General features: G+C 38.8%; 1 protein-coding gene across 7 annotated transcripts in view; it reads left to right on the top strand.

Moving 5' to 3' along the window:
• LOC106074311 (ATP-dependent 6-phosphofructokinase-like) overlaps positions 1-26691 on the top strand; it is a 222592-nt gene that overhangs the window by 138702 nt on the left and 57199 nt on the right. For all 7 annotated transcript variants that reach the window (XR_008773899.1, XR_008773898.1, XR_008773897.1 and 4 more), the window contains exons 15-17: positions 8279-8425; positions 10876-10946; positions 16572-16662. Coding sequence is in view for 4 of the 7 variants with exons in the window: in XM_056005429.1 (XP_055861404.1) it covers positions 8279-8425; positions 10876-10946; positions 16572-16662 (309 nt within the window). In the remaining 3 variants the exon portion in view is untranslated. The remainder of the gene's footprint in view (positions 1-8278; positions 8426-10875; positions 10947-16571; positions 16663-26691) is intronic.

Below are 26691 nucleotides of genomic sequence, written 5' to 3'. Positions count from 1 at the left end.
GAGGGGTTGAGAGAATCACTGGTTGACACTGATTTTTGTAGACAGGCGGAGCGATTTATTTCGCCACACTCTCGCTTGGAGGCGTCCAAGAGCAAGACTAACCCTGATCACATATCAATCTCTCTTTAAAGTAATGCGTCATTTGATACTATGGTTTCCAGATATGTGAAGTTGTCTACCACGTTAAGGGATGCCTATTCGCGCTGATCTTTGGGGCTGAGTAGATTGTATTGGGTGACTTCTGGAACATGACTTCAGTTTTACAGAGGTTTATAGGATAACCAAAAAAAAAAAAGCAGCAGCGTGATGAAAATTCGTTGACCGCGAGCTGGATATCATCAGGGCATGCCTTAGGCCTATGCTGCCGCAGTGGACCCCTAAGATTCAAAAGCCCCGCGCTAATTCTAGCTGTAAATTATTAAATTAAACCATTATAATTTATAATAGGGTTCCTGTGGTCTAATTGTTTTCAAGGAGCTTCTGGAAATCTCCTGAAACTCATAAAAATGTCCTTAAAAAGACAAAATTGTCATTTTGGGGTGTCATTCAATATGGTAAACGCCAGTCCTACGCGTGATATAAAAAAACGGCATCGTCAGCTTTCATTTAATAAAAATGTAATGCAAATACAAATTTATTTTCTAATTCAAATTTTTTATTTTCACTTATTTTTATCCATACCCTTACTGGTCCCCGCGCAATCCATTTCACATAGAGCCCCTCAAATGTTAGGGCCGGCCCTGGTTGTGCAAGTAAGGCATAGATAAGCTGTGTTATGACCATTTCCTATGTTTTGGTATGGGACAGTAGACTTCGAAGCTTAAACATGTTGCCATAATTCACAAGCAAAATAATAACAAAGTAAAAGCTACCTACGGGTGTACTCAATTAAAGTGTAAACAATTTATAAAGCCTTTAAAACACAATAACTAATCATACATTAAGATATTTAATTTCATTATTTTCTTCTATAGTTTCATAATGGATCAATGTACAATAAGATGGTGCGCAAATGTTTAATTACGCCAATTGAATGATTAAAACTTTTTCTTGTTTGCGAAGAAATGTCTTAGTGTACTGCTGTGAGCCTAGTGACGTAAGCGGTGTCAAGTTTTTTCCCATTGATGTCATATAGAAAATTTCATTCATAAAACATTCTAGCCAAAATTAATTTTTCGATAATGAGCCATTTTCAAACCGATATAACGGTTGACTTCGAGTTTTCCCGATGTGGCCAATGAGTTGATAGGTTTTTTCTCACTATTATGCACGTACCGTGAAATTTTAAAGAAAATCGTTAGAGCCGTTTTCGAAATAAAATTTATATCTAATACAGATAATGGCTTAGTAAATATCTTAAGTACAATGCAAAACATAGCTGCTTCGGTCAAATGACTCATTCAACCAATGGGCAGTTAAACCAAAATATGATTCGGTGGTATTATCAGCTGTCCAAGTGACCGTTGAGAAAGCGATGCTTTTAGCATCAGATAGCATTTCACGAAGCTTTGAGGAAATATTGTCGTAGATATCTGGAATAACACGTTCTGTAAAATATTTGCGACTAGGCACAGTGCATCTTTTCTCCAGTACTTTTAAAAGTCCAATAAATCCAGGCTTCTCAACTACTTGGTAAGGTTCCATGTCAGTTGCAATCATCTTTGCTATGGCCAAGTGAATGCGTTTAGCATTATCACTATTAATATCCCACAATTTAGCTTTGTCTAAGACCTCTTTAATCCCTGGTTGCTGCTTGTGTGTGAGGCTTGACGAATCACTGGAGCTCGTAGACGTACTGGCACAGGCAGTGATATTACTTGATGCTGATTTCAATGCAGACATTTCGTTGAATAAGTCTGGGTGTTTCGAGCGTAGATGACTAATCATAGTGGTGGTTGAGAAGTCTTTAGGTTTGCCTGGTTTACCACGTGACATTACTATTTTACAAGCATTGCAAACTGCTTTAGAGTAGTCCATTGTTTTGACATTAAAGTAACGCCATATAAGTGATGACTTTTTATCAGCCATTATTGCTATTTAATTTACTAAATGCCCTTGCAAGCCACTTTTATACCCGTGGCTTGTGTAACAAAATACTTGTAGGGATGTGTCCTGTAGTTCAGCGCCCTAATTGACATTTCTCTCCAAGTAAACAAACTTAGTGTCATCATCTAGTGACCTCTAGACAGTGTCAATATGTCTTAACAATTTGGTTTGTGGACCAGACCCTTGATTGACAACCTATCTCATAATAAACAAACTCATACCAGATTAACCTTATAGAGATTTGGCTTGTAGTCCCGCCCCTAATAAAAATTCTACTCCAAGTAAACAAACTCAGTTCCCTCATAAGATGTGACCTCTAGAAAGTATCAACACGTTGACATCTGGCTTAATGTGGTCAGCTGCCTATCCGTGAACTCAATGTTATGGACTAAACAAACAAAAGGAGGTGGGGGTGCTAATCTCTACCTCTGGAGATATACTCGCACATCTAGACAGATTATCAGCGTGACGTAGTTAAGGAATATTACGTGTTTACAAGACCACTCAAAGGTCAAGACAAGCTTTTAAAATGTGCCAGACATCGCTGCTACGTATGTAATACGAATTTATAATGTAAAGTCTAGTCCACCCCCCCCCCATAACAAACCTAGTTCCCTCGTGTGACCTCTAGAGAGTGCTTACGTCCATCGTATCTGACTTGGGGTCACCTGTCAATCAATGAACTCAATGTCATGGGCTAAACAAATAAAAGGGGAAGGGAGTTGTTCATCTAGAAATATACCTGGTTACATTAGAGGTGTGGCTCTTGTAGTCCAGCCCCCCCCCCTAATAAAGATTAACTACTAAGTAAACAAACTCAGTTCCCTAGAAAGGTGTGACCACTAGAGAGTGTCAATACGCTGACATTAAACCTACGTCCATCGTATTTAGCTTGTGGTTACCTACCCATAAAAAACTCAATGTGATGGACTAAACAAATAAAAGGGGGTGGGAGTTGTTCATCTCTACCTCTGGAGATATACCCGCACAGCTAGACAGACGTCTGGTCAGCATGACGTAGTCAAGGAATGTAGCATTTTAACATGTTAACTAACTTACTCAAAGGTCAAGACAAATTGAAAAAGTGCCAGCCATTCCTGCTCTGTATGTAAAGCGCATTTATGATGTAAAGTTTCATCTCTATTTATATTAAGTTATTAACACGCCTGCTCTTTATAATAAACGATGTTTGGTGCATATTCATAATGGCTCTATTTTTAAGCACATTATTTTGTTTTTATATAAACATTAATACATTCTACAACAGACATTAATGGAACGAGGTCAACTTTATTCATATTAAATAGGTGTATTTTTTACTATCCGGTTTACTATCCGGTAGTGATATCCGACCGGAGCCGAATAGCACCGGATAGTAAAAAATGCCGGATATTCGGCAGAAGCCGGAGCCGGAGGGACTATCCGGTGCACCCCTAATAAATATAAATACATACATACAAGAATTGCTCGCTTAAGAGTATAGGATACATACATACATACATATAAGAATTGCTCGCTTAAGAGTATAGGATTCAATGAACTGATAGTTATGAAGATATAGTTAAATCCTTGAAGTCACTTATAAAGACCGCATCACAAATAAAGACAGAAACAGGATTAATACAGCAATTAAAACCCACTGTCAAAAAACGTTAACACAAACTGTATGGCCTCAGCACAAGGTCTTCAGAGCTTGCAAACAGCTTCGTTCAGGGAACAGTACCAGGAAGAAGATGAAGAGGAACTCAGAGAAAGCGATGGGAAGACAACATCAAAGAATGGACAGGTGTGTCAGTGAAAGAAATTCTATCAAAGGCAAAGGACAGCATTCTTTGAATTTTTATAAAAATGTACTACAAAGAAACAATAATATTGTTGTAACTCTAGGTTAGGCACTCAACGAATAGGCATGCAACTCAACACAGTGTAACAGGAAATAAATACAGGTGTTTATTCACTAGGACAAACACATAGCATCCTTCAGCTTCCTCAGAGTCTTTCTACTAATTTACCAGTCCTTTAAACAGCAACCCGAATGTGGACCAACGACAGCCTTCCCCGCTTCGCTCCAGGTCCCTTCTACAACCTTCAGGCAGCACCAAAAGCTGGCTTCTTAGTTTCCAAACATTCAGACTCTTCACAATCCCTGATGCAATGTTATTATCTCTCTCCTAGTGTCTTCCTGTTTACGTTCACTAGTGCGCTAGTGCGCACCTCAAGCACTGGTGCAAGGCAGGGTTACAACACTACCCCCACCTTAGTCTTTTCGTCCCGAAAAGAAACATGTTCACGGTTGGCCAGTGCAGGTGGAGGTCGGTCAGTGGGAGTCACAGATTGCATTGATCGTGCTCCCCACAAAGCAATCCACACTGCTCTCTGCAGGTGTCGCTTTCTCCTTCTGCTCCAATTGACCTGCCTTTGGTTAAGGGGAAGTCGTTTCCGTTCTCTGGCCTTTCTCTTAGTTACCACCGACGGCAGACTCATGGCAAGAAGCGATGCAGTGGATGTCATAGCGTAGGTAATCAAGACCATTTGTCTTACACGTTGCTCTAGCAGGCTTTCTCGATGTGCCGTGGGCCCCCAGGAGGCCAAGTTGTCAAACACGGTATAATCTTTAAGCTTGTCTGAAAGACATATCTGTGGGGCACGTTTACAACGTCCTATGTGTCCATCTGCTGTACCACCATCAGCGCTTCTCTTGCTGATACTGGTATCAGGACAAATACTTAGTTGGCAGGTCTTCCGGTGCTCGAATTCTCCCTTTGAGGAGGTCCCGTCATCACAGTTATTTTTCAACGTCTGAGTGTAGGCAGGAATCACGATAGCATGATCAGATCTGTGCTCAGTACTTTCACAACAAATGTTAGGATTCTTGTCGTAGGAGCCAAGATTGCACGGCTCACTATTACAGTCATAGACAGCGCCACCATCAACGGCGTCTCCGTTGAGTAACGGATTGTTTATACCTGTCGACATGGTAGCCATCTGATCGTCGGTCTTGCTCATCACGGTATCAAACGTATCATCAGTCTTGTTCAGCGAGGTACTGATACCTATCTGTTTAATCATGGTACAGATCTGCTCGTTGACCTCTTTTAGCTGTACCTGGAACGAGTTCATCTGATCTGTCACGGTATTCATGAGCTCTCTGATATCTGGTTGTACTTCGAACAGATACGAGTCCGGATCTTCATCTTCGTCCAGCAAGGCTTGTCGAAGGCGTTCTCTCATCTTTTCTGTGGCACAGAAGATCCTCAGCTCCCTGGCTCGGAGCTCCTCTTTTAAATGTTTACAGCTAAGTTCATCTAGCTTCCTAAGCGTTGCCATTCTTTCCTTTCGTTGAGCTGCCCAAATCCCACTTCTGACACCAATTGTTGTAACTCTAGGTTAGGCACTCAACGAATAGGCATGCAACTCAACACAGTGTAACAGGAAATAAATACAGGTGTTTATTCACTAGGACAAACACATAGCATCCTTCAGCTTCCTCAGAGTCTTTCTACTAATTTACCAGTCCTTTAAACAGCAACCCGAATGTGGACCAACGACAGCCTTCCCCGCTTCGCTCCAGGTCCCTTCTACAACCTTCAGGCAGCACCAAAAGCTGGCTTCTTAGTTTCCAAACATTCAGACTCTTCACAATCCCTGATGCAATGTTATTATCTCTCTCCTAGTGTCTTCCTGTTTACGTTCACTAGTGCGCTAGTGCGCACCTCAAGCACTGGTGCAAGGCAGGGTTACAACAATATTGACTACACTTTCTGGTTCTTTTAAATGATGGAGTTGACATCAAGAAGCTTTTTAAACAACTTTTTAAAAGTTTGTGAGCCACTTCATTGATAATTCTGGCTTCATTGATGGATTTGCACATTATTACAAAGAAAATAAATCTAAGGTTATAATCGAAAAACTATTAATTTTTTTTTTTCCATTTGGAAACAAAACTATGTAGTAAAAAAATTAATTTTTAATTATTTTTTTTTATTCTAGCATTCGCTTTAGTTTAAAACTAAGGAACTATTATATCTTTATAGTGTCCCGATCTGTCAATTTGCACCTTATGTCAGTCAAAATGGAACCCAGATTTAGAACAATTAGAAAACAATTTTGAAATTATTAATCATCAACATCTAGTTCTAAGTATAATAATTTTAAGATTAATCGTGATAGATACTCGGCGTGGTGTTATATCTATATGTTATTAATCAGATCTAGAATCTAGATTTAGGTAGACTAGATCTAGACAAGCTCTAGATTCTGTGATCTATTCAGCTATATTCATCCGGCGAAAAATCATGAGTTCTTTTTTAGATTAACTATCGAAGAAGTATAACCTAGATAAATATAACTTACTATAAACAATAATTCTAGTAACATTACAACAGATTTTAATGACTTTATAGACTAAACTTTGATTTTTTAAATACTTTAACTATAAATGAACTGATTTTAATACTTAAATTGTTACTTTTATAGCTTTTTAACATTCTGTCTGAATTTATAATTTACTGTAAAGAATTCTTGAAAAAGTAAACTGCACAATAGAAGATGTGATGCCAAAATCGAAATCAAATCAGTTTGTTTTGAAGTTAAAAACAAGCCAAGTAAAAAATAAAATAAATAAAATAAATAAATAAAAAAAAGCTTATACAAGGGGAAGAACACCACATTTACCAACTATATATATATATATATATATTGTTATAAACCTGGTGGTGGCACAGATGGGGGTAGTGGTGTGTGTGTGTAGTCAGCCGACGCAAATCGCCCCAGGCCAGCGCTAGACGAGCGGTCAACCGTGACGAGTTACGACGGTCAGCCGAGACGAGTGTCAACATGACGGTTCTAGAGGGATCGGCGTCGTGAACAGAGCTCATGAGCGTCACGAGGGATGTAGTCGTCTGACCACCCAGAATGGTCGAGCGACGTTCTGTCCGGTTCTAGAAGGCCAGCAGGGACCCTATATAACTGAACATTTTCACCATTATATTTTTGGAAGAACTGTGACTGTACAATCAGATCACAAACCTTTGCAAACTATTGTGACTAAGCCTTTACATAAGATTTCACCAAGACTTCAGTTGATGATGTTAAGACTGTTGAGATATCAATTAACAGTAACTTACACTCCAGGTTCAAAAATGCAAATAGCTGATACGTTATCGCGTGCGAACATCAATGGTAATGAACAATCAAATTCAAATGATGACATGGTTATGAGAATTCATAGCGCAAAAGCACAGTTTCCGGGAAGTGATCAGAAGATTATTGAAATTAGAAGGAAAACTGAATCTGATGCTAAATTAAAACTTGTAATGAATTATGTCAGAGAAGGTTGGCCAAAGATAAACACTCAAGTTCATGAAACAGTGAAAGTGTATTGGTCATTTAACGACAGTATTCATGAAGAGAATGGAATATTGTTTTATGAGAACAGAATTATAATTCCTTCAAGTATGAGAAATGAAATTCTCGACAAGTTGCACATAGGTCATTTTGGTCTTGAGAAAACCAGATCGAAGGCAAAACAGAGTGTGTTTTGGCCAGGATTGTCTAAAGATATTTTTTCGACAATAATGAAATGCGCAACATGTGCAACGTTCAAAAGAAATAATGTGAAGGACATACAATTATCTAAGGGGACAAAACACAAATCTAGCTATCTCTTTATACTGACGTATTAATTTTTTATGATTCATGTTTTGTTTGGTATAAAAAAATAATTGTCTTAAGTTTCAACTTGATCTTATGATGGGTTTGGGAGAAAAAAATGTGTTAAAAATGTAACCAGACAGAGTGAGCTGATATAAGCTTTGTGACAATGCCGAATGAGTATCTGAATTCGCTCCTATGACTTAAACTGCATTTATTTTTCTTGCCTAAGTTCTAGAAGTATCATTATCGACAAAAGGCTATTCAGTTTGTTTTCAAGTTAAAAATGATTCTTTAAAATTGTAATAGTTTAAAGTATCAAAGCAAGATCATGGTTTGAATATTTTAAATATTAATTTATAACGGCTTTGTCTGCATGAGATGCGCGAGAAAAATATGCAGGTCGATACTGGCTTGCTTTATCATGTAAAACACTGCACTCATCGGAATCAAAGAAATTGAATTAGTGTAACGGCAATGGAAATACAAAGCATTTTTTACGTAAAAAATATTTTTTAAAATATTATTTTCCACAAATGTTTATTACTAAGCATATTAAATTCACATTTGAATGTTTCAGAAATTCTATCGACTGGCTATGATTCACGTCGGACAACCTGCTTGTGGAATGAATGCTGTTGCTCGGGGATTCGTCAGTGTTTGTATAAGTAAAGGCTATCAACCACATTTCATTTACAACAGTTGGGAAGGACTCACCCTAGGAAAAGTACGAAACAAATATATGTTTATATATAAACGTAAAATACCGCTGACTGACTCATTGATAAAGCAACTTCTTGAACTGCCGAATGGATGCGCCTCAAAATTCGTATTTAGGTTCATTTTACCGACTAGACTCTTGGTAAAAATTGATTTTGACAGTGTCGCAACTTGACCGCTAATATCAAAAAACCGCAAGATTTCTTTCAGACCTTTGTATTTTATTTTCGGTATTTCCCTAAAAGTCCACAGTCTATATATAAAGCATTTTAAAAATATCACACAGATTCCGAATTTTTTTATAGTAAATTATTTCTTTTACCCTAAGTCTACTTATTTTAAATATGCCTTACGTCATTTCCGCTTTCTTTTTGACGCGGTCTAAATAAATATATAATAAAACTAATTCTAATAGCATTAAAAAATATTCTAGGTTTAGATTAATTTTCTTATGATTTAAGGATTAAAGATTACAGATTAAAAGTTTAAAACTATCCATTGATGCTCTATATAGATTCAAAATCTGAAAAGTGTGTGGTGATCAATCGGAAGATCCCTTTAGACGCTGACTCAATAAAAAAAAAAGAATTCTTATAGCATTAAAAATCTAGATTCATTGTAATTTCGCTACATTCAAAAGGGGTCAAAGAAACAATTCTAATTAATAAAACTAAATTGATATTTATTTTTATTTCTTAGACAAAATACCAAAATAAATGGAGAAAGGAGAACGGGAATGTGTGGCATTCAATCGGGACGTTTGGAAAGTGTACTTTTTGTCTCTATGCCTGAAATTGATAGTATGAAGAAATGTATTCGGTGTTATGGAGTGGGTCTTTCTAAATAAAGTCAAAAGTCTATTTCGGAGAAATTACAATGCATAGGTTTAAAAAAAAAAGGGGGTGGTGGGGGGGGGGTTTCCAGAGAGCGAAAGAAAGAGAGAGAGGGAGAAAGAAAGAGAGAGAGGGAGAAAGAAGGAAAGAGAGAGCGGGTCGTAAAATTTCTTTGTAACAGATATGCTAATTCACGGGCTGAAAAAGTATATTAGATCGATCGTTAAAATGTGGCTTGTTTATTAAAAAAAAAAAAAAAAAAAAAGAAAAGCTTATGATATTCGGCAGGAGCCGGATACCTACATGTCTTGAAAATTCTTCTGTTACTGAATATTCCATTGTACTGCTTCTATTCCTTCCTTTTATTTACTATATTGTTTTAAACTATGTTACTGATTGATGCTTAACAACATTTATTAACAGATGGGCCTATCACAAACTAATCTGTGTAACATGAGTGTGTATGTATATGTAATAGGCCACCAACTGTAAGAGGTGTTTGTGGGGTAGCCAATGTAAAATATGTAAATGTTAATTTAACTAGTTATTAATGTAAATCTCTCAGAGGTAAATTGCAATCTGGGTTGTATAGTGGGTGGATTATGCGTTCACGTATTTCAGTCCATCAACTGGGCATCAAGCTTGTAATTTAAAGGCCACGGACCGCTTCTGGTGCTGGATTATGACCTTAATACTGATAGAGGTTGTTAGTTAATAGTGGGAATCTGAAGCGTTGTAGGTCAATATTTAGTAGTCTAGATTAATTTATTTGCGGCAAACAATATTTTATTAACAGCATCAACTACACATAATTTTAGCTTCAACCGTAGATGGTGCAGAAGCATAGATTAAATTGTGGTCTGTAGGCCTATTATCGACATGTATGTTTACATCTTAAGTTATATAAATCTAAGAGCATTAGAAAAACCATCTCTAGAAGAAAAAACTCCACACCCTCCCTATCAAAAAAAAAAGGCTGTGTGTTTCATTGATTGTAACAACCATAGTGTGCCTACACATGTAGTCCTAGTGTATTGTGTATAGTTTATGGTATTGATCATCACGCGTTTTTTCCGAGGGCCTACGCAATAAATGGAATGGTCAGACAAGAAAATAACGCATTGGCATGTCAGTCAAGCATGTAGATCTATTTTACCCGTAAACTAGTTAAAGAGGTCACATGTTTCTTAACACTCCAGCTTATTTTTGTATTTGGTTGGTAAATCTAAATACGGTGAGATTGATCCATTTCTTTTTTGTGATTTTAAACTTTACTGTAAGGTTTTCCGTTATATAATAATTTAATAGAATTAAAAAATGAGTTTTCTTTTTCAAGATTTTAATACAATGCAATACACACACACACACACACATAAACGTTAACACATATTATAACAGAATTTAATGGAATGTTCATTTTATGCATAATATTTAATAGGTATAAGGTGTACTTTTCACTATCCGGCCAACTATCATGCAGTGAGCCGGATATGGCCGGCTAGCGAAAAATGGTTGATATTCGGCCGGAGCCTGAGCTACTATCCGGTGCACCCCTAATATATATCTTACAGAGGCCATCTGCTGCCAGCCTTTCGTTAATTATTTCATTTCGTTTTGTGCTTAGGTAAAACCTATAACATGGAATGAAGTTCATCATTGGACGAGTGAAGGTGGTTCCTTATTAGGCACAAGTGTGTAAGTAAACATATTTTGACTCTTAATTTAGAACTTCAATAAAGTGAAGTAGGGAATCGGTGCCGAAGGTGCCATTATCCCGTTGATCGTTGGAAAGGCTTTACCCGACGAAGAGGCTTGGACCGGGAGCTCTTCACCCTAAGTTCTGTTTGAGGGTTCCAGCAGTACGGCCATTGACCGATATAAGGCGCACCGCTCCTCTTTTTTCGGTCCCACTTACTATAAGTGGCCGAGGGCAGCGCTAACCATGGCGAGGGAAATTTCCGCATTTAGCTGGCGTATTTACGTCTCTAGGTAGCCCTGGCAACCACTGGCCAGAATGTTTTGCGATGTCTAAGCACTGAATCAAGACTTTAAAAATATTTTCAAGGGGAGATAACCTAGTTGATTTTTTAATATCGCCAGTTTCGAAGAGAAAGAAAATAAAACATATAGAAATAATAGAATTAATAGCGCTTTAGTGATTACAAAGAGAGTTTATGTGACAACATAAACTCAGAGGCGGCCACCGTCGGAGTCGCATCCCTGTCGGATCCGCTTATTCGCTAGGAATATTCAAGACGTGATTTTGTTTTGATTGTCAAAAGTAATAATGCTTCAAAGATTCTTTTGGCGTTGTAAAAAAATGTTGTTTTTTTCTGTAAAATGTTTTACATGTTTTGGATGTTCCTTCATAAGATAATTTACTTCCTTATCCAAATCTCACGCTGGTCGACGGTGGATGGCAGCGAGCAGGGTAGGAAACCGGGACTGACGAAATAATCAGTCCATCGCGCGCTGACTGCACGACCAGGCATTGCTGTTAACTTAATAACAAACTAATAGCCTATTATTGATAAAGAGATATATTACACATTACGGCATGACAACCAACAGGGACGATATACAGCCAACCTCTACAATACCTTGCTTATGCCCATGACATTGCCTTATTGGGTAAAGAAACCTCTGACATTGCTAGAGACTTCACACAACTAGAAGAAGCATCTCGACCAGCAGGACTTGAGGTCAATGACAGTAAAACCAAGTACATCGCAATGACAAAAGACAATCAAACAGAGGGACAATATATCAAAATCAAAGACTACGAATTTGAAAACGTCCAAACTTTTAAATATCTATGAAGTGCAATTGATTTAAAAAATGACTTACTAACAGAAATAAAGGTAAGAATAGCAGGAGGCAACAGAGCATTTTATAGCACCCATCATTTACTTAAGAGCAAGACAATTTCAAGGAAAACCAAGAAAATAATATACAAAACCATAATAAGACCAGCAACAATGTATGCAAGTGAGACCTGGACACTGACTAAGAAAGAATGTCAGATAACAGAGGAGCAAAAATCGTATACAGGCAAAAACCAAAAGGCAGGCGGCCCAAAGGCAGATTCCGAATGGCCTAGATCGATGAAATTATTATACTTTCATAGAGTTGGTCATCTTTTTTTTTGAGGGTCTTAAGATTGTTTTAGGGCTACAATACATACACTACGGTCCCAGTTAGTAAGCTCGATCGGGCTAATGGAAAGCTCGAGAAGATCAAAGAAAATATATCTAAAACATGTTTTAATCTTTAAAAGTCATTTTCTATTTACTTCAGCGCAAGAACACATTTTCTTTTTAATCGTGTAGCTGTTACAGTACTTGATGTTAATGTACTCACACACAGCCCCCGCCTTTCGTCTTCATAGACCCAGACTTTCTGTCAGATCAAACGCAAGAGAAACCATCAATAGCAATCAGATCGTCTTTGTCCTCCTCCTCTAACAATGTCTCGGTAAACGCTAGTAAACAACATTCCCTAAAAACGTGGTCATAGCTTACATGGGCATATAACTCTATCACGTTAGCTAGAATAATTGTAAGAAGTGGTGGGCGAAAACCTCTTCTTCTCAGTCTTTGCCGTAGTCCTCCTTTTTTCCCTCTTTTCCTTGTACTAACAGAGGGAGGGTTCAGACAATTTCTATGTTCATAACAGGATGGAAGAGGCTTCCTATTTGAACGAAATTTGAGGAGTTGGTCTCTACCATAATGGATAGATCCAGGACTATATCGGCCGCCATCTTGGGTCACCATTTTCTTCTTTTATTTATATTAGAATAGCTAAAATTGAACAAATCTAGATCTAGTAACATATGTAATGTAAAAAGTCATTGTGGGGCCCACCTTTAAAAACAGAAGTCTTCATCCACATAACTAATAACAAATGAACATCAAAAATACATCCTTCAAAGCAATATTAGAATTCAATTTGAAAGAACAAATTGCATGTCGCCACAGTGCAGCGCCATTTTGAAAAAAAAGTACATATATCTATATTATAGAAAATAATAATAAGGCTTGTCTTCGAGTCCGAAGATTAGTGAGGAGTGCAGTATTTCCCGTGGCTGCGAAGCCCCAGCTGTGACCTACATATTTTGCCATATCCAGGGCAAGCATAACCATTGTCTGCAGGTGGTCGATTTAGATTTTTTTTTTCGTCGTCTGCGTGTGTCCTCGGCAGCAGATTTTCTTTTGGTCTCAAAAGACCTCCAGCTGTCTCGTTCTGAGGCCGCATGCAACCAGGTGCTCTTTTCTATGTCAGCCAAGGAAAGTTGACGCCTAGGCTGGTCTTTGAAGCGTTTCCGTGGGGCACCTCTGTTACGTCGACCACCTTTTAGCTCACCAAAAAAAGACTGCCTTTGGCATACGTTCGTCTCTCATACAGGATACGTGCCCTACCCAGCGTAACTACCGGACCATAAGAAGTCCCTCTATACTGTCCATACCGGCGCTCGCAAGGACATCGCTGTTTGTAGTGCGGTCTTGCCACCGTATGTCCATGATCGAGCGCAAGCATCTTTGGTGGAAGCACTCAATAATCTTAGTTGTTTTCTGTATAGTGTCCATGTTTCAGAGTCATATAGAAAGGTTGAGAGAAGGCGTCCAACTTCCCTTGAAAGTGAGGCGTCATTTGACCATGGGCGTAGCCAGGGTGGGGTTTTTAATGTTCAACCCCCCCCCCCCACCGAAACTGATTTTTAGCGGTCCCCGAAAGGGGAAAAGACGCTATTAGTTTTGTGCGAAATGTCCGTCCGTCTGTCCTTCTGTCCGTCTGACCGTATGTCCGTCCATCTCGTAAACTAGAAAAGATATTGAAAATCCGACATCACAATATTTTAGACCATTCAAAGTTCTGATGCAACGGCTACTTTTTTTTTCTGAAAGCGAAAAATCTAATTTTTAAAATCAGTTATGCAAGCAGTTTTTTAAAGAGAAAAAGCTAATTAGTATGCACTATAAGTTAGACCTAAATTAAAACGAATAGTAATCTTGTAAACTTCATTTTCGTAAAATATTTCTTTATTGCGAAATTTTTGTATTTTTTTTTTTAGCATTCGAATAAGAGATTGGGCCTTTTCAAAACAAGTACATCAAATTATAAGACTTCAGTTAGGCCAGGAGAGGCGCCGTAGCTGAGCGGTAAAGCGCTTGGCTTCTGAACCGGGGGCCCCGGGTTCGAATCCTGGTGAAGACTGGGATTTTCAACTTCGGAAGCCTTAGGCGCCTCTGAGTCCACCCAGCTCCAATGGGTACCTGATATTAGTTGGGGAAAAGTAAAGGCGGTTGGTCGTTGTGCTGGCTACATGACACTCTCGTTAACCGTAGGCCACAAAAACAGATGAACTTTACATCATCTGCCCTATAGACCACAAGGTCTGAAAGGGGAACTAGTTAGGCCAGCTTCACATCTAACTTTGCATTCACTTGCACCTATCCTTTGATCTGCTGTACCGTTGGGGCACTACACAAGATCTGTCAACCTTCTTTCTCCATTCTTATCTCTCATTTGTCTATAATTTCATTTGGATGTTCTTTCTGAAAATATTGAAGCGAAAGGCTCTGAAAGATTTCACCAACCACATCCGTCTTTGCTACTTTTCAAATAATTTGATGCTTCAAAGCATTGTCTTTACAGAACAAGATCCAAATCTTGAGCACAAACCTTTAGTCGGTCTTTCTCAGCGGGGAGACACAAAAACAAATATGGAAGCTGTCCAGAACTTCGCCGACAGTTGCCTTACTTCAGATATTGGGAATCAGGTGGCTTTAAAAGATATCTTACTTAGACTTAGACTTAGGTCCTCCCGCGCCGTTCGGCGCATTGGGCGGCAAGCTGTCTCCATAAAGATCTGTCACTGGCAATGTCTGAAGCCTCCTCCCACCTGGTGTCCACTGTTCTGATTAGATTTTTGTCTCGCCAAGTAATACGAGGACGTCCCTGTTTGCGCTTTCCTCGTTTTGGCTTCCATGTTATCGCAACTCTTGGTGTGCGTAATTCATTTTGACGTAGAACATGTCCCGCAAACCTCATGCGACGCTCAGTCACAACCTCACTAAGTGTTCGACTCCCAGTTCGGCATAGGATTTTCTTGTTTGAGACCCGATCTGTGTAACTGACTCCCAAAATCCGTCTCAGCCATCTCTGTTGAGCCACATTTAGTCTTTTCTCAATTTTGACAGATGACTTCCACGTCTCACATGCATATGTAGCAGTTGGAATGACGATTGTGTTGAGAAGGTGTATTTTTGTCTCGAGTCCAATGGCTTGGCTAGTCCAAATAGGCTGCAGCCTTTGGAAAACGCTCCCTGCCGCTCCACGCTACATCATGGTAAGCATCTCCATCACTTGTTATGATGCTGCCAAGGTACGTGAACTTGTCCAGCTCTTCAAGCTTTGACTCGCCAAGTCTGACGGGGACACCCTTTGCCTTATATCCCACTCGCATAATTTTAGTCTTATCCAAGTTTATGCGGAGGCCAATTTTGGGTGCCTCTCTGTCTAGGCTCTCCGTCATTTCTTGAATGCATTTATTTGTAGCCCCGAGTAGTGCAACATCATCAGCAAAGTCCAAGTCCGTCAATTGGAGTTGTTCATGCCATGGAATACCAAAGGCAGTCTGGTTCATAGCTCTCCTCATTATGTAGTCGATGGCTAGGAGGAAAAGGAAGGGAGATAAGATGCACCCCTGTCTCACATCTGTCTCGATTGTAAAAAACTCTGTTGTTCCCTCTTCTGTTTTAATGCAGCAACTAGACTGACTGTAAAGGTGTCGTAGGATCTGGACGAATTTTTCCGGGATACCGTATTCTCTAACTATTTTCCATAGTGATTCTCGGTGGACACTATCAAACGCTTTTTTGAAGTCCACGAAACTGATCGTTAGCCGTTGTTGGTACTCAAGACTTTGTTCTATAATATTTCGTATCTACTCTGATTCAAACAAAAAAACAAAATATTAAAAAACGAAAGTGGATCTGGATAGGATAAACCCTGCGAAAACCAAGTGCTAATGTTGCAAGGCAGGCACTTGATTGGAACAGGCAAAGAAGGAAGCAGGAGGGCAGGCCCAAACATATCTGGAATAGGTTGGTCATCTGCAAAGCTGAGGATACTGCAATGACATTTGAGCAGATGCTGGTCATAACCGAGATCAGTGGAGAGGCATGGTTGCACATATGGTCCCCTGGGGTTTCGTCAGAATAAGTCAGTAAGTAAATAATGCATTGTGTATTTAGTCATTGATTTATTGATACTTAACTTATTTAATGATCATTTTTCTTTCTTTTTAATTTTTTTTAGAGAAACTGCCTACAAAATCGGACTTCGATCAATAGCTACTCGATTAAATGAATTTGATATTTCAGGATTGATCATTGTTGGTGGTTTTGAGGTAAGAATTTAATATTAATTGTGATTTTGTATGAAATGTGTTGGTAATGTCGATGAACTTTATTTTCTATTCTAATAACTAGAGCCTGTCAAAAATTTACGGGAAAAAGTTGTATATGAATTTTCTTTAACAAACCACACTCGGTTGCCTGAAATGGCGAACAACCGTCATTACTTTTATGGAGTCTGTCTTTCCATCTGTTTATCACGTTTAGATATGAATAACTAAAAGCTTTATTGAAAATATAATTTCAGAATCGCATGTAGCCTGCACAAAATATAAAAAACGGTGAAACTATTTATCTCATACGAAAAAGAAATCTATTTATTTATATATAAGTAGTGTTTTTCAAATAAATTAGCTATAATATATATGTATAAATAAATAAATAAATAAATAAATATATATATATATATATATATATATATATATATAGATATAGATATAATAATAATAATAATAATAATCTTTATTATCCGTAAGGAAATTTGTCTTACAATTTGTGCATTACAACAAACAAAAAACATTATAACTATAAGAAACCAAAGTGTACATTCACACCAGACTCACTCATAATTTACATGTGACAAAGTTTATACCAGATTGTTCTTATTTAATGATTTGATTGCCAGGGGAACAAAAGAGTGTTTGTGTCTGTTTGTCTTTGCTATCGGTGTCTTGTATCTCTTTTGTGATGGTAAAATCACAAAATCCTGACACAAAGGGTGATTCTTTATTTCGAGGATCTTGTTAGCTTTTTTATAGATGTTTGTCTCAAACAACTGCCCAAATGGGGTTTGTTTTTTTTGCCAATGATTTTGCCAGCAGCATTTAGGATTCTATTAAGTTTATTTTTATTTTTAATGCTCAGATTGCCATACCAGGCAGTGATATTGAAACTTAAAATATTGCAGATGTGAGCGTGATAAAACATAGCCAAGGCCTTTCGCTAACATTAAACGAGGACAGTTTTCTTAGTAGTCGTAATCTTTGCTGCCCTTTTTTGCTGATATAATCAGTATTTGCAGTAAAATTTAGTTTATTGTCTAGGATAGTGCCAAGATATTTAAAGGTTTGCACAATTTCAATAGTCTCTCCAGCTACAGAAACAATATCATTTTCCTTCTTGTCCCTACGAAAATCGATTATCATTTCTTTGGTTTTTTTTACATTTAATAATAAAAAATTATCTTTACAGTATTTTTCAATGTGTTCTAATTCTTTGAAATACTCATTTACGTCTGAGCTCTCTGAGAGCAGGGCAAGAAGAGCCGCATCATCAGCGAATTTTGTGAAGGAGCAACAAGAACTATCGGATTGAAAATCATTGGTGTACAAAATGAACCACAATGGCGATGTCACAGCCCCCTGGGGCGCCCCTGTGTTAACTATGCGTTCATTAGATATAACATTGTTTACCCTAACCCTCTGAGCTCTCTGGGTCAAAAATTAATTAGCCCATAGTATTATGTATGGACTAATCTGCAACGCTTTCATCTTTTCAATGAGTAAATGAAGTTGTATAGTGTTAAAAGCTGACGAGAAATCAATAAAGAGCAATCTTACATAAGTGTTCGTTAAGTCCAGATGCTTGTAGACACAGTTTAAAATATTTAGGATGGCATCGTCTACACCTTTACCCTTTTGGTAAGCAAATTGTAAAGGGTCTAACTTATTACAAAGATCATTCAGAAGAAACATTTTAACCAATTTTTCTAAACATTTAGACACAATGGAAGTAAGTGAAACAGGTCTATAGTCATTTATTTCCTTCGGTTTGGAAACCTTTGGCACAGGTACAATTATAGATGACTTCCACACAGGTGGTATCTCATAATTTAGTAATGAAGTAGAAAAAATATCTTGGAAATGTTCAGCTAGTTGTTCAGCACATTCTTTTAAGATTCGCCCTTTTATTCCATCAGGCCCACCAGCTTTAATTGGGTTGACGTTTTTGAAAATGTTACAAACTTGCTCTTTAGTAATCGCTAATTCTAAGCAGTTGTTAACATTGACATCCTCAAGGGCTTTGAGTCTTAGATAATTAAAATCTTTCGTGTCGAAGCGACAATAGAAATCATTTAACTCGTTGGCCAATGTTTTTTCGTCTTTTGTAGCAAGATTATTTTTAATTTTGACTTGTGCTCCTTCCATTTTGTTCATGATGCCCCACGCCTGTCTCATGTCACTTGTATTAATTGAGTCTTCCAGTTTGGTGCGGTAGTTTCTCCTCCCTTCCTCAAGAACGACGTTGAGATTTCGTTGAGCAATTTTCCTTGTCTGTCCATCGCCACTCATAAATGCTCTTTTCTTTTTGATTATTTCCCGTTTTATTTTTGCAGTGACCCATGGTTTATTGTTGGGGTATATCTTGATGCTCTTAGTGCTGACACACATGTTTTCACAGAATTTGATGTAATTTGTCACTGCGTCAACCCATTCTTCCAGATTTGAAGTGGTCTCTTTGAACAAATTCCAGTCAGTGCAGTCTAGACATCCCTGTAGTTTGAGAATATTGTCTTGAGTCCATTCTTGTACGTTTTTTTGAATGATTTTTCCTTCTTTAAGTTTTGTACGGTAAGTAGGCAGCAGTTGTAGTGTTTTGTGGTCCGATGATCCTAGTGGTGGCTTTTCACGAGATGTGAATGCTCCTTTGATGTTACAATAACATAAGTCCAGAGTTCTGTTCTCTCTTGTCGGACATGAAATGTGTTGATAGAATGTGGGTAGGTCAACCTTCAAGGTGCATTTATTAAAATCACCCAGTATAACTACTGGTGCGTCCGGTGACCTTGTCTGAAACTCATGCACTACGTCAGCGATGATTGCAGCTGCAACTTCCGTTTTGGCTGTAGGCGGAACATAAACCAGGACCATGTAAATAACACCAAAGTCTCGTGGCAAATAAAAAGGTCTCAATGAAAGCGCTAGTATTTCTAGATCCGGACAGCACATTCTCTTTTTAACCGTGTAGTTGGTACAGTATTTGAGGTTGATGTACACACAAAGCCCTCCACCTTTCTTCTTCTTAGACTCAGCCGTTCTGTCAGATCTCACGCAAGAGAAACCATCAATAGCAATCAGGTTGTCGTTGTCCACTTTATTTCTTATTGAGCGGACGTTAGCTAGAATAATCGTAGGAAGTGGTGGGCGAAAACCTCTTCTTCTCAGTCTTTGCCGTAGTCCTCCTTTTTTCCCTCTTTTCCTTGTACTAATAGAGGAAGGGTAGAAACAATTTATATGTGCATAACACGGTGGAAGAGGCTTCCTCTTTGAACGAAGTCCGAGGAGTTGATCTTTACTATAATGAATAGATCTAGTACTAGAACGGCCGCCATCTTGGCTCGCCATTTTTCTTCTTTTATTTCTAACCAAATAACCAAAGTTGAACAAGTCTAGATCTAGTAAAACGTTTAATGTAAATACTCATTGTGGAGCCCACCTTGAAAACAGAAGTCTTCATCTGCATAACTGATTACAAAAGAACATTCAATATACATCCAGCAAAGAAATAATAATGAATAATGAAAGCACAAATTGCATGTCGCCACAGTGCAGCGCCATTTTGAAAAAAAAAAATATAGATATAAATATTAGCTAATTTGTTTTTTAAAAAAACACTACTTATATATAAATAAATAATAAATAGATTTTTTTTCTCAGGCGTATGTATGTATGTATGTTCCTCATAGAAGTCCAAACCGTTTCACCAATCTTGATAAAACATGGCATAAATAATAAATGTTACTTGGGTACCAACTGGAACCATGTCGTATGTATATCTAAAACAAACTTAAGACCCTCAAAAAAAAAAGGTTAGCCCAACTCTATGAAAGTATTACTATTTCATGGATCTATGCCATGTTTACATGAGAGAAAATCGAAAGGATCTATATCTAGATCTAATTTTAAGAACTACACTTTGCACATGAAATACAAAATATAGTCTATTGATTTCATTATTTAATAAAATTAACCTTCAAATTTGTGTTTCAAAAGCATTTATCATACATAAATTCGTTCCTTATATCTGCGAATTTAGACGTCCCATTTATTTAAGAAATCGAGTAAACCCGTTTCAATTGTACTTTATATTTCGTTTATCTCGCGCTTCTTTCGTTTTTAATAGATATGGATGTATCGGCTTAACGGGTAAACCCATTTTCACAAAACTACTTTTATTTTCGTGACGAAAGAGAAAAACTTGAAAGAAACATTAGCTAAGTTTGACATATATGTAAATCCAATCCACTAGATTAGTAATACACAAACTAAAGCCCTTAGGCCGCGGGTAATGTCCGGCTAGTATATATATATACTGGCGTAGCCAGGATATTTTTTGCGAAAAAAAATTTATATGTAATTATGAGTGCCCTAGAAAAGATTCTTCCTGGTGTTAGTGGGAAAATTGTAGATTCCCCGCCATTGCCAGCAAGGAGGTCTGGGGGGGGGGGAGCGCTAGGAGCTCCCCCAGCGCGGGGCGGAGTCCCGCCGCCAAGTACTATTTCTGGTATTGAAAGCCAACAAAATGCATATTCTGAGGTATCTACCGTGCATTTTCCTGCTATTAAAACTGCTATTCTTACTGACTTAGACCCTCCCGCGCCGTTCGGCGCATTTGCCGTCAAGCTGTTTCCACAAAAATCTGTCACTGGTAATGACTGAAGCCTCTTCCCACCTGGTCTGAGGACCTCCATGAATGTGTGGCGCCAAGTTGTACTAGGATGTCATCGCAACTCTTCTTATGCATAAACCTCATGCAACGCTCTGTCACAATCTTACTAAGGGCATAGGATTTCCTTGATTTAGACCCGATCTCTATAACTGACTCCTAAAATCTGTCTTTGTTGAGCCACATTTAGTGTTTTTTCAATTTCGGCAGATGACTATTTAATGCACTTTATTAATGGAGCCCCCGCCACTGGTAGAAATGTGTAACCTCTCTTGAATACACTCTTGGAATTAAGTGACTGTATTTTGTTTTAGATTTTATATCGAAAAGTTTTATCGTCAAAATCATCTGTGTGGGTTTTTAAACTAAAAAATCTCTGGAATTGTTTTTTTTTTTTCAATTCAAAACCCCATTTAGCTATGGTAATAGAATTCAGTAACTGAAGTTTGCTTTAGAATAATATTGAAGATAGAGGTTTTTCCACCTCAAAACGCTCTGTAAGGGGATTTTAAACTCAAAACCATCTGGAGGGGTTTTAAACTTTAAAAAAAGCCATCTTTAGGAGAGGGGTTTAAACTCAAAACCCATAATTAAATTTGCTACGCTCAAATAATTTTAGTGTGCAATTTGCTTTTTTTTTTTATATTTAAGAGGTATTTTTTAGCTTCAAACCTTACTGAAGAGGGGGGAGGGTAAACTCAAAATCCCTTTGGCTAGGTTCATAGAATTTTGAGTGTGTAATTTGCTTTTTTTATATTGAAGAGGGGGGTTTATCGTAAATTTTGGAGGGAGTTTTTAAATCAAAATCTTCCTTAACTGTGCTCTTGGAATTTGGGGATTGTCGTTTACATTTATTTTGTTTTGTTTTATAGAAGAGGGGGATTTAACTGTAAAAACCCCTGGTAGGAGTTTTTAAACTTTAGGGGGTTTTAAATTCGAACTCCGCCTGGTAGAATGTTTCAAACTCGAACCTCCCTGGAAGGTGGTTTTAAACTCAAAACCCCTTGGTTGTGCTGGGGCAAGTGATGGTTTAGTATTAAAATCTTACCTAAAATAAACAAAATCAAAGCAAAAAATCAGTCACTAAATTCCGATCGTCCCCCTGCGGGGGGGATTTCATTTCATGGGGGAAGTTTGAACCCCAACCCCCTCCCTGGCTACGCCTATGACATATATATATATATATTATTAAAACATAATTACTTATTATGTAAGTAAAAAATTTAAACAACTAAACTTTTACATACAACACTAACTTGTACTTCTATAACAAACAATTGAGCTAACTAATTCAACGGTAGTGATGGCTTTGCATGGTTCTAGAAAGTTCGGTTACATTTGGCTCATAACTTATTTTTAGTTTCAAACCTAACTCTAAATTTTCATTTGTTTGTTGGCTTCTTATTTTACTTTTAGTCATATTCATGCAACAGAACACTAGTTCGCACAAATATGTCAATCTGAAGATAGACAGCTTTCCAAATGCAGAATTCTTCACCTCGCATTAGCAATCTGGAGGACTATTCCATGCGTCGAAATAAGTGCCTCGACTCAAGGCATTTCTTTAAAAGCTTTCCATTTTTGTTGCGATACGTACATACATCTCTGGAGTTTCAACTCTTCCAACTTGACTTTCAACTCTGTAAATTTCCCACTCCACAAAGCTTTTCTTTTTTAAGTATCAATTTCAAATGGATCAATGTGGATTTCGTGACTATTTGTGTTTAGAGGTTTTACTCTGAATGCTTGAATGCTTTTGTCGTTTTTGAATTGCTCAAGCTGTCAACAAATTCATCTGTAATTTTATCCAAAACATATGCTGGATTCCCCTTTTCTTACAGTTTTATACTCAGCTCATTTAATGTCTCGGTTGTATCAACCATAAAGTAAAATAAATTTTTGCAACCATTTGTCGTTCTCTAATTTAGGGAGATTAATGCCTTTGTCATTTAGGAATGTACTCATTCAAGCAAAACGTTTTAACACTTTACCTTTGGAAAGCCATCGCACTTTATTGGGAAGAAGGAGGTCGGAATATTGAGTCTCCTTTTCGTTTAAAAATTCTTTTAACTGACAATGGTAGAGTGCTTTTGGCAAGATGCCGTTCATCATCATCATCATCAAACTACTTTTGAGTGAGGGCTTGAGAAAATCAAATCCTCTCTTGCAAAAGGTCTGGACAGAAACCCTGCTGTTTTGTGTAGTGCATACATGTCACCATACAGGTTGAGAAATTTTGGTTTCCAAGACCTATCGAGACGAAGATTTTTACCAAATTATTAAATTTTTACTACCTTTACTATTTTAACTGTGAATAGACCTTGTTTTTAATGATTTAACTGTATAGAATTTAGCTCTTGTTATATAAAGGGAGAGTGATTCTTAAAGGATTACGGGCACGACATAGCCTAAATTGTGCCGATATAATAATTTCAGGAAATTACCAGGACTTTTTCGTATAAACTATTTTACACTTTCCGGAAAATTTCCTGGAAAATCGCGAGAACCCTGTTATTAGTTATAATGGTTTAATTTAATAATTTACCCCTATAAATAGCGCGGGGCCTAAGAAAGTGCGGGACCCACTGCGGCCGCATTGAACAGGACAGTGGCCTGCCTGCTCTGTGCTATGGACAGCCTTCATCACGGGGAAGTGCGGTCAGGGCGCCTCATGCGCTCCCAGACTCCACGGGCTTTTTGGGACTTTTCCCAGCACTCAAACCACTTTTCCATTTCTGTTTTGCAAGATGCTGTTAATAATCTTGATTACCAAATTCATGACTTCAACTATTTCGACCGGAAATGTTTGGGCACAAAGCGCTTCTTGGTGCATTATGCAAAGAAACATAAAAAGTTCAGTTTATTTTGCTTCTAGGAATCGTTGTTGCCCTTTTATTTTTTCAGTCACACTTCTGGCTCCATCAGTTGTTATTGAAAAGATTTTATTTAATTCGATCTTACTGTCTTCAATGTATTTTTTGCAAGACATTCGCACAATCTTCCCCTCTAGTTTTTCACGAGAGCGATAGCGATCCTAGAAGCTCTTCTTCTGGACTTTGGGAAGACAAATATTAGACAAAAAGGGCAACTTGTGACTCATTTATAACAAGTGATAAGACAGAAAAAAAAGCTGAATATATTGTTATAAACTTGGTGGTGGCACAGAGAGGGGTAGTGGTGTGTGTGTAGTCAGCCCACTCAAATCGCCCCAGGCCAGCGCTAGACGAGCGGTCAACCGTGACGAGCTACGACGGTCAGCCGAGTCGAGTGTCAACAGGACAGTTCGGGAAGGATCGCCGTCGTGAACAGAGCTCAGGAGCGTTACGAGAGTTGTAGTCATCTGACCACCTAGAAACGTCGAGCGGCGTTCTGTCCGGTTCGAGAAGGCCAGTAGGGACCCTATATAAGAGCGGAGGTGACGCAGTCAAGACGGTTCAGAAAGGAGGTTCACGACAAGAGTTCAAAATACGGTCGACTATAGCACAGTTCAGCGGTGTGGTTCTGTACGGAGCATTACGACGGTTTAGTGCGGAGTACTATGAAGTACAGTTGAGACAAACGGCGTCTTGATCTTGGTCTGCGATCGAGTCCGACACAACGAGCCTAGTGTGTGAAGTCAGTCCGGAACTGTTGAACCCAGTGCAAGCCCGGAACGAGACGGAGAGGCCAGTGCAAGAGTTGATACGGCGGAACGGTGTTATCGGAGAGATATTTGTACAGTGTACGTGTTGCCAATTGTACAGTATTGGCTGTTATTTATCAACTATTAAAGTGTTACGTTACTTGGAGCCCTGAGTTGTCAAGTTCTTTAAGTTGGTGGTGTATGGTGCAGTTTGCAGAGAGCCTGGATAGTGAGATTTGTAACAACTGGTGTCAGAAGTGGGATCGGATCGGAATCGGATTGGATCGGATCTACTATGGCTCGTCTGAAACTGCTGTACGAACTTGAATTTAGAGAACTGAAGCAAGAACTCCGTGATCGAGATCTGAAAAAGAGCGGAAATAAAGAAACCTTACAAGCACGCCTCCGAGAATGCATAGTTGAAGAAGAGGAAGATCCAGACACGTATCTGTTTGAAGTCGCACCAGATTTTGGAGAGTTCATTAACTCTGTACGAGACGGTATTCGGGCTATGAGTGTGACACTGAAGAAGTGCACCGAGGACTTCTGTAGAGAGATTAAAGAGATGGGTACCTCAGTGAAGGAAGTGACGAGCCCGTGGTGAAAACGATGGATGTGGTGGAAGAAACCCTGTACGACCAAAGAGACTTGAAAGATAAAGGAGCTGCGCCATCGTTAAACAATGAACTACTACCCACCCAAAGCTTTGAAGAAATATGCAGTGACAACGGCAATGCTGATGAATGTGGTGCTGTCTGTGAATCCAAAAACAAGGAGTACAGACCTGTGGAGCCGAAAGAGACAGATGAAGAGACAATGGAAGCTGCCCATAGTTCGAACGAATCTTGTGCTGAAGCTTTACCTGATATGAGCACCTCAAACAGCAAAACAGATCAAGAGAACGCTGATTCTGCCTACAAGCCTGTTGCTGAGGGACGTTTACATGATGAAAGCTACCAGCGAGGCTTTGACCCTACAGACGTTCGTCCAGATGCTAAGCTCAGCGAGAGAAGTCCTGGTGGAGCCCATGAGAACCCATTGAAACCTGACGAAGCCGTTGAGAGACATATGCAAGTCGAGAGATGCCAGCCAGGTCCGCACATAACAGACGTTGGTCCAGCTGCCAAGACTGGAGAGGAAAGTCCTGATGGTGGTGAAAAAAGCCGAATGGAGCCTGAAGCCGAAGAAGAGGGACCTTTGCACGAGGAGTGTTGCCAACCTGCTCCACAAGCATGCCCTCCAGACAAGGCTGAAGATGATGACCTGTCCCACAATTCCCTGTCCTGTGGATTTGAAGCCCATCCCAGTCCTTCTTCGCAAAGCCCTATGAAGCCACCTCTTTTGCCAACGATCTTGGTATCCCCAGCCCTTACATCCTATACCTCTCCATGTGTCAAGCGGCTGCCCTCAATACCGAACAAGAGAGTGATGCAACCACGACATCACTGCAGTCACATGAAGACCAATTGGCGGAGAAGAAGAATGCGACTTTTCCTGAGTGCAACATGGATGACGATGCGCTCACGACATCAATGCAACCAGATGAAGGCTAACTGGAGGAAAAGAAGAAAACGTTTTCTGAACTCAACGTGGATGGCGATGAAAGAGCGACGGCGAAGCAACCAGGTTAAGGCCAACTGGAGGAAGAGAAGGAAGCGACCATTGCTGACTGCAACATGGATGGCTCCATCAAGCTCAAGAGGCAAGCCAACTGCCACTGATCGACCCCCGCCTG

This window comes from Biomphalaria glabrata, chromosome 12, assembly GCF_947242115.1.
Source record: "Biomphalaria glabrata chromosome 12, xgBioGlab47.1, whole genome shotgun sequence".
Classification (NCBI taxonomy): Eukaryota; Metazoa; Mollusca; class Gastropoda; family Planorbidae; genus Biomphalaria; species Biomphalaria glabrata.
This window is presented reverse-complemented; position numbering and strand designations above follow the sequence as displayed.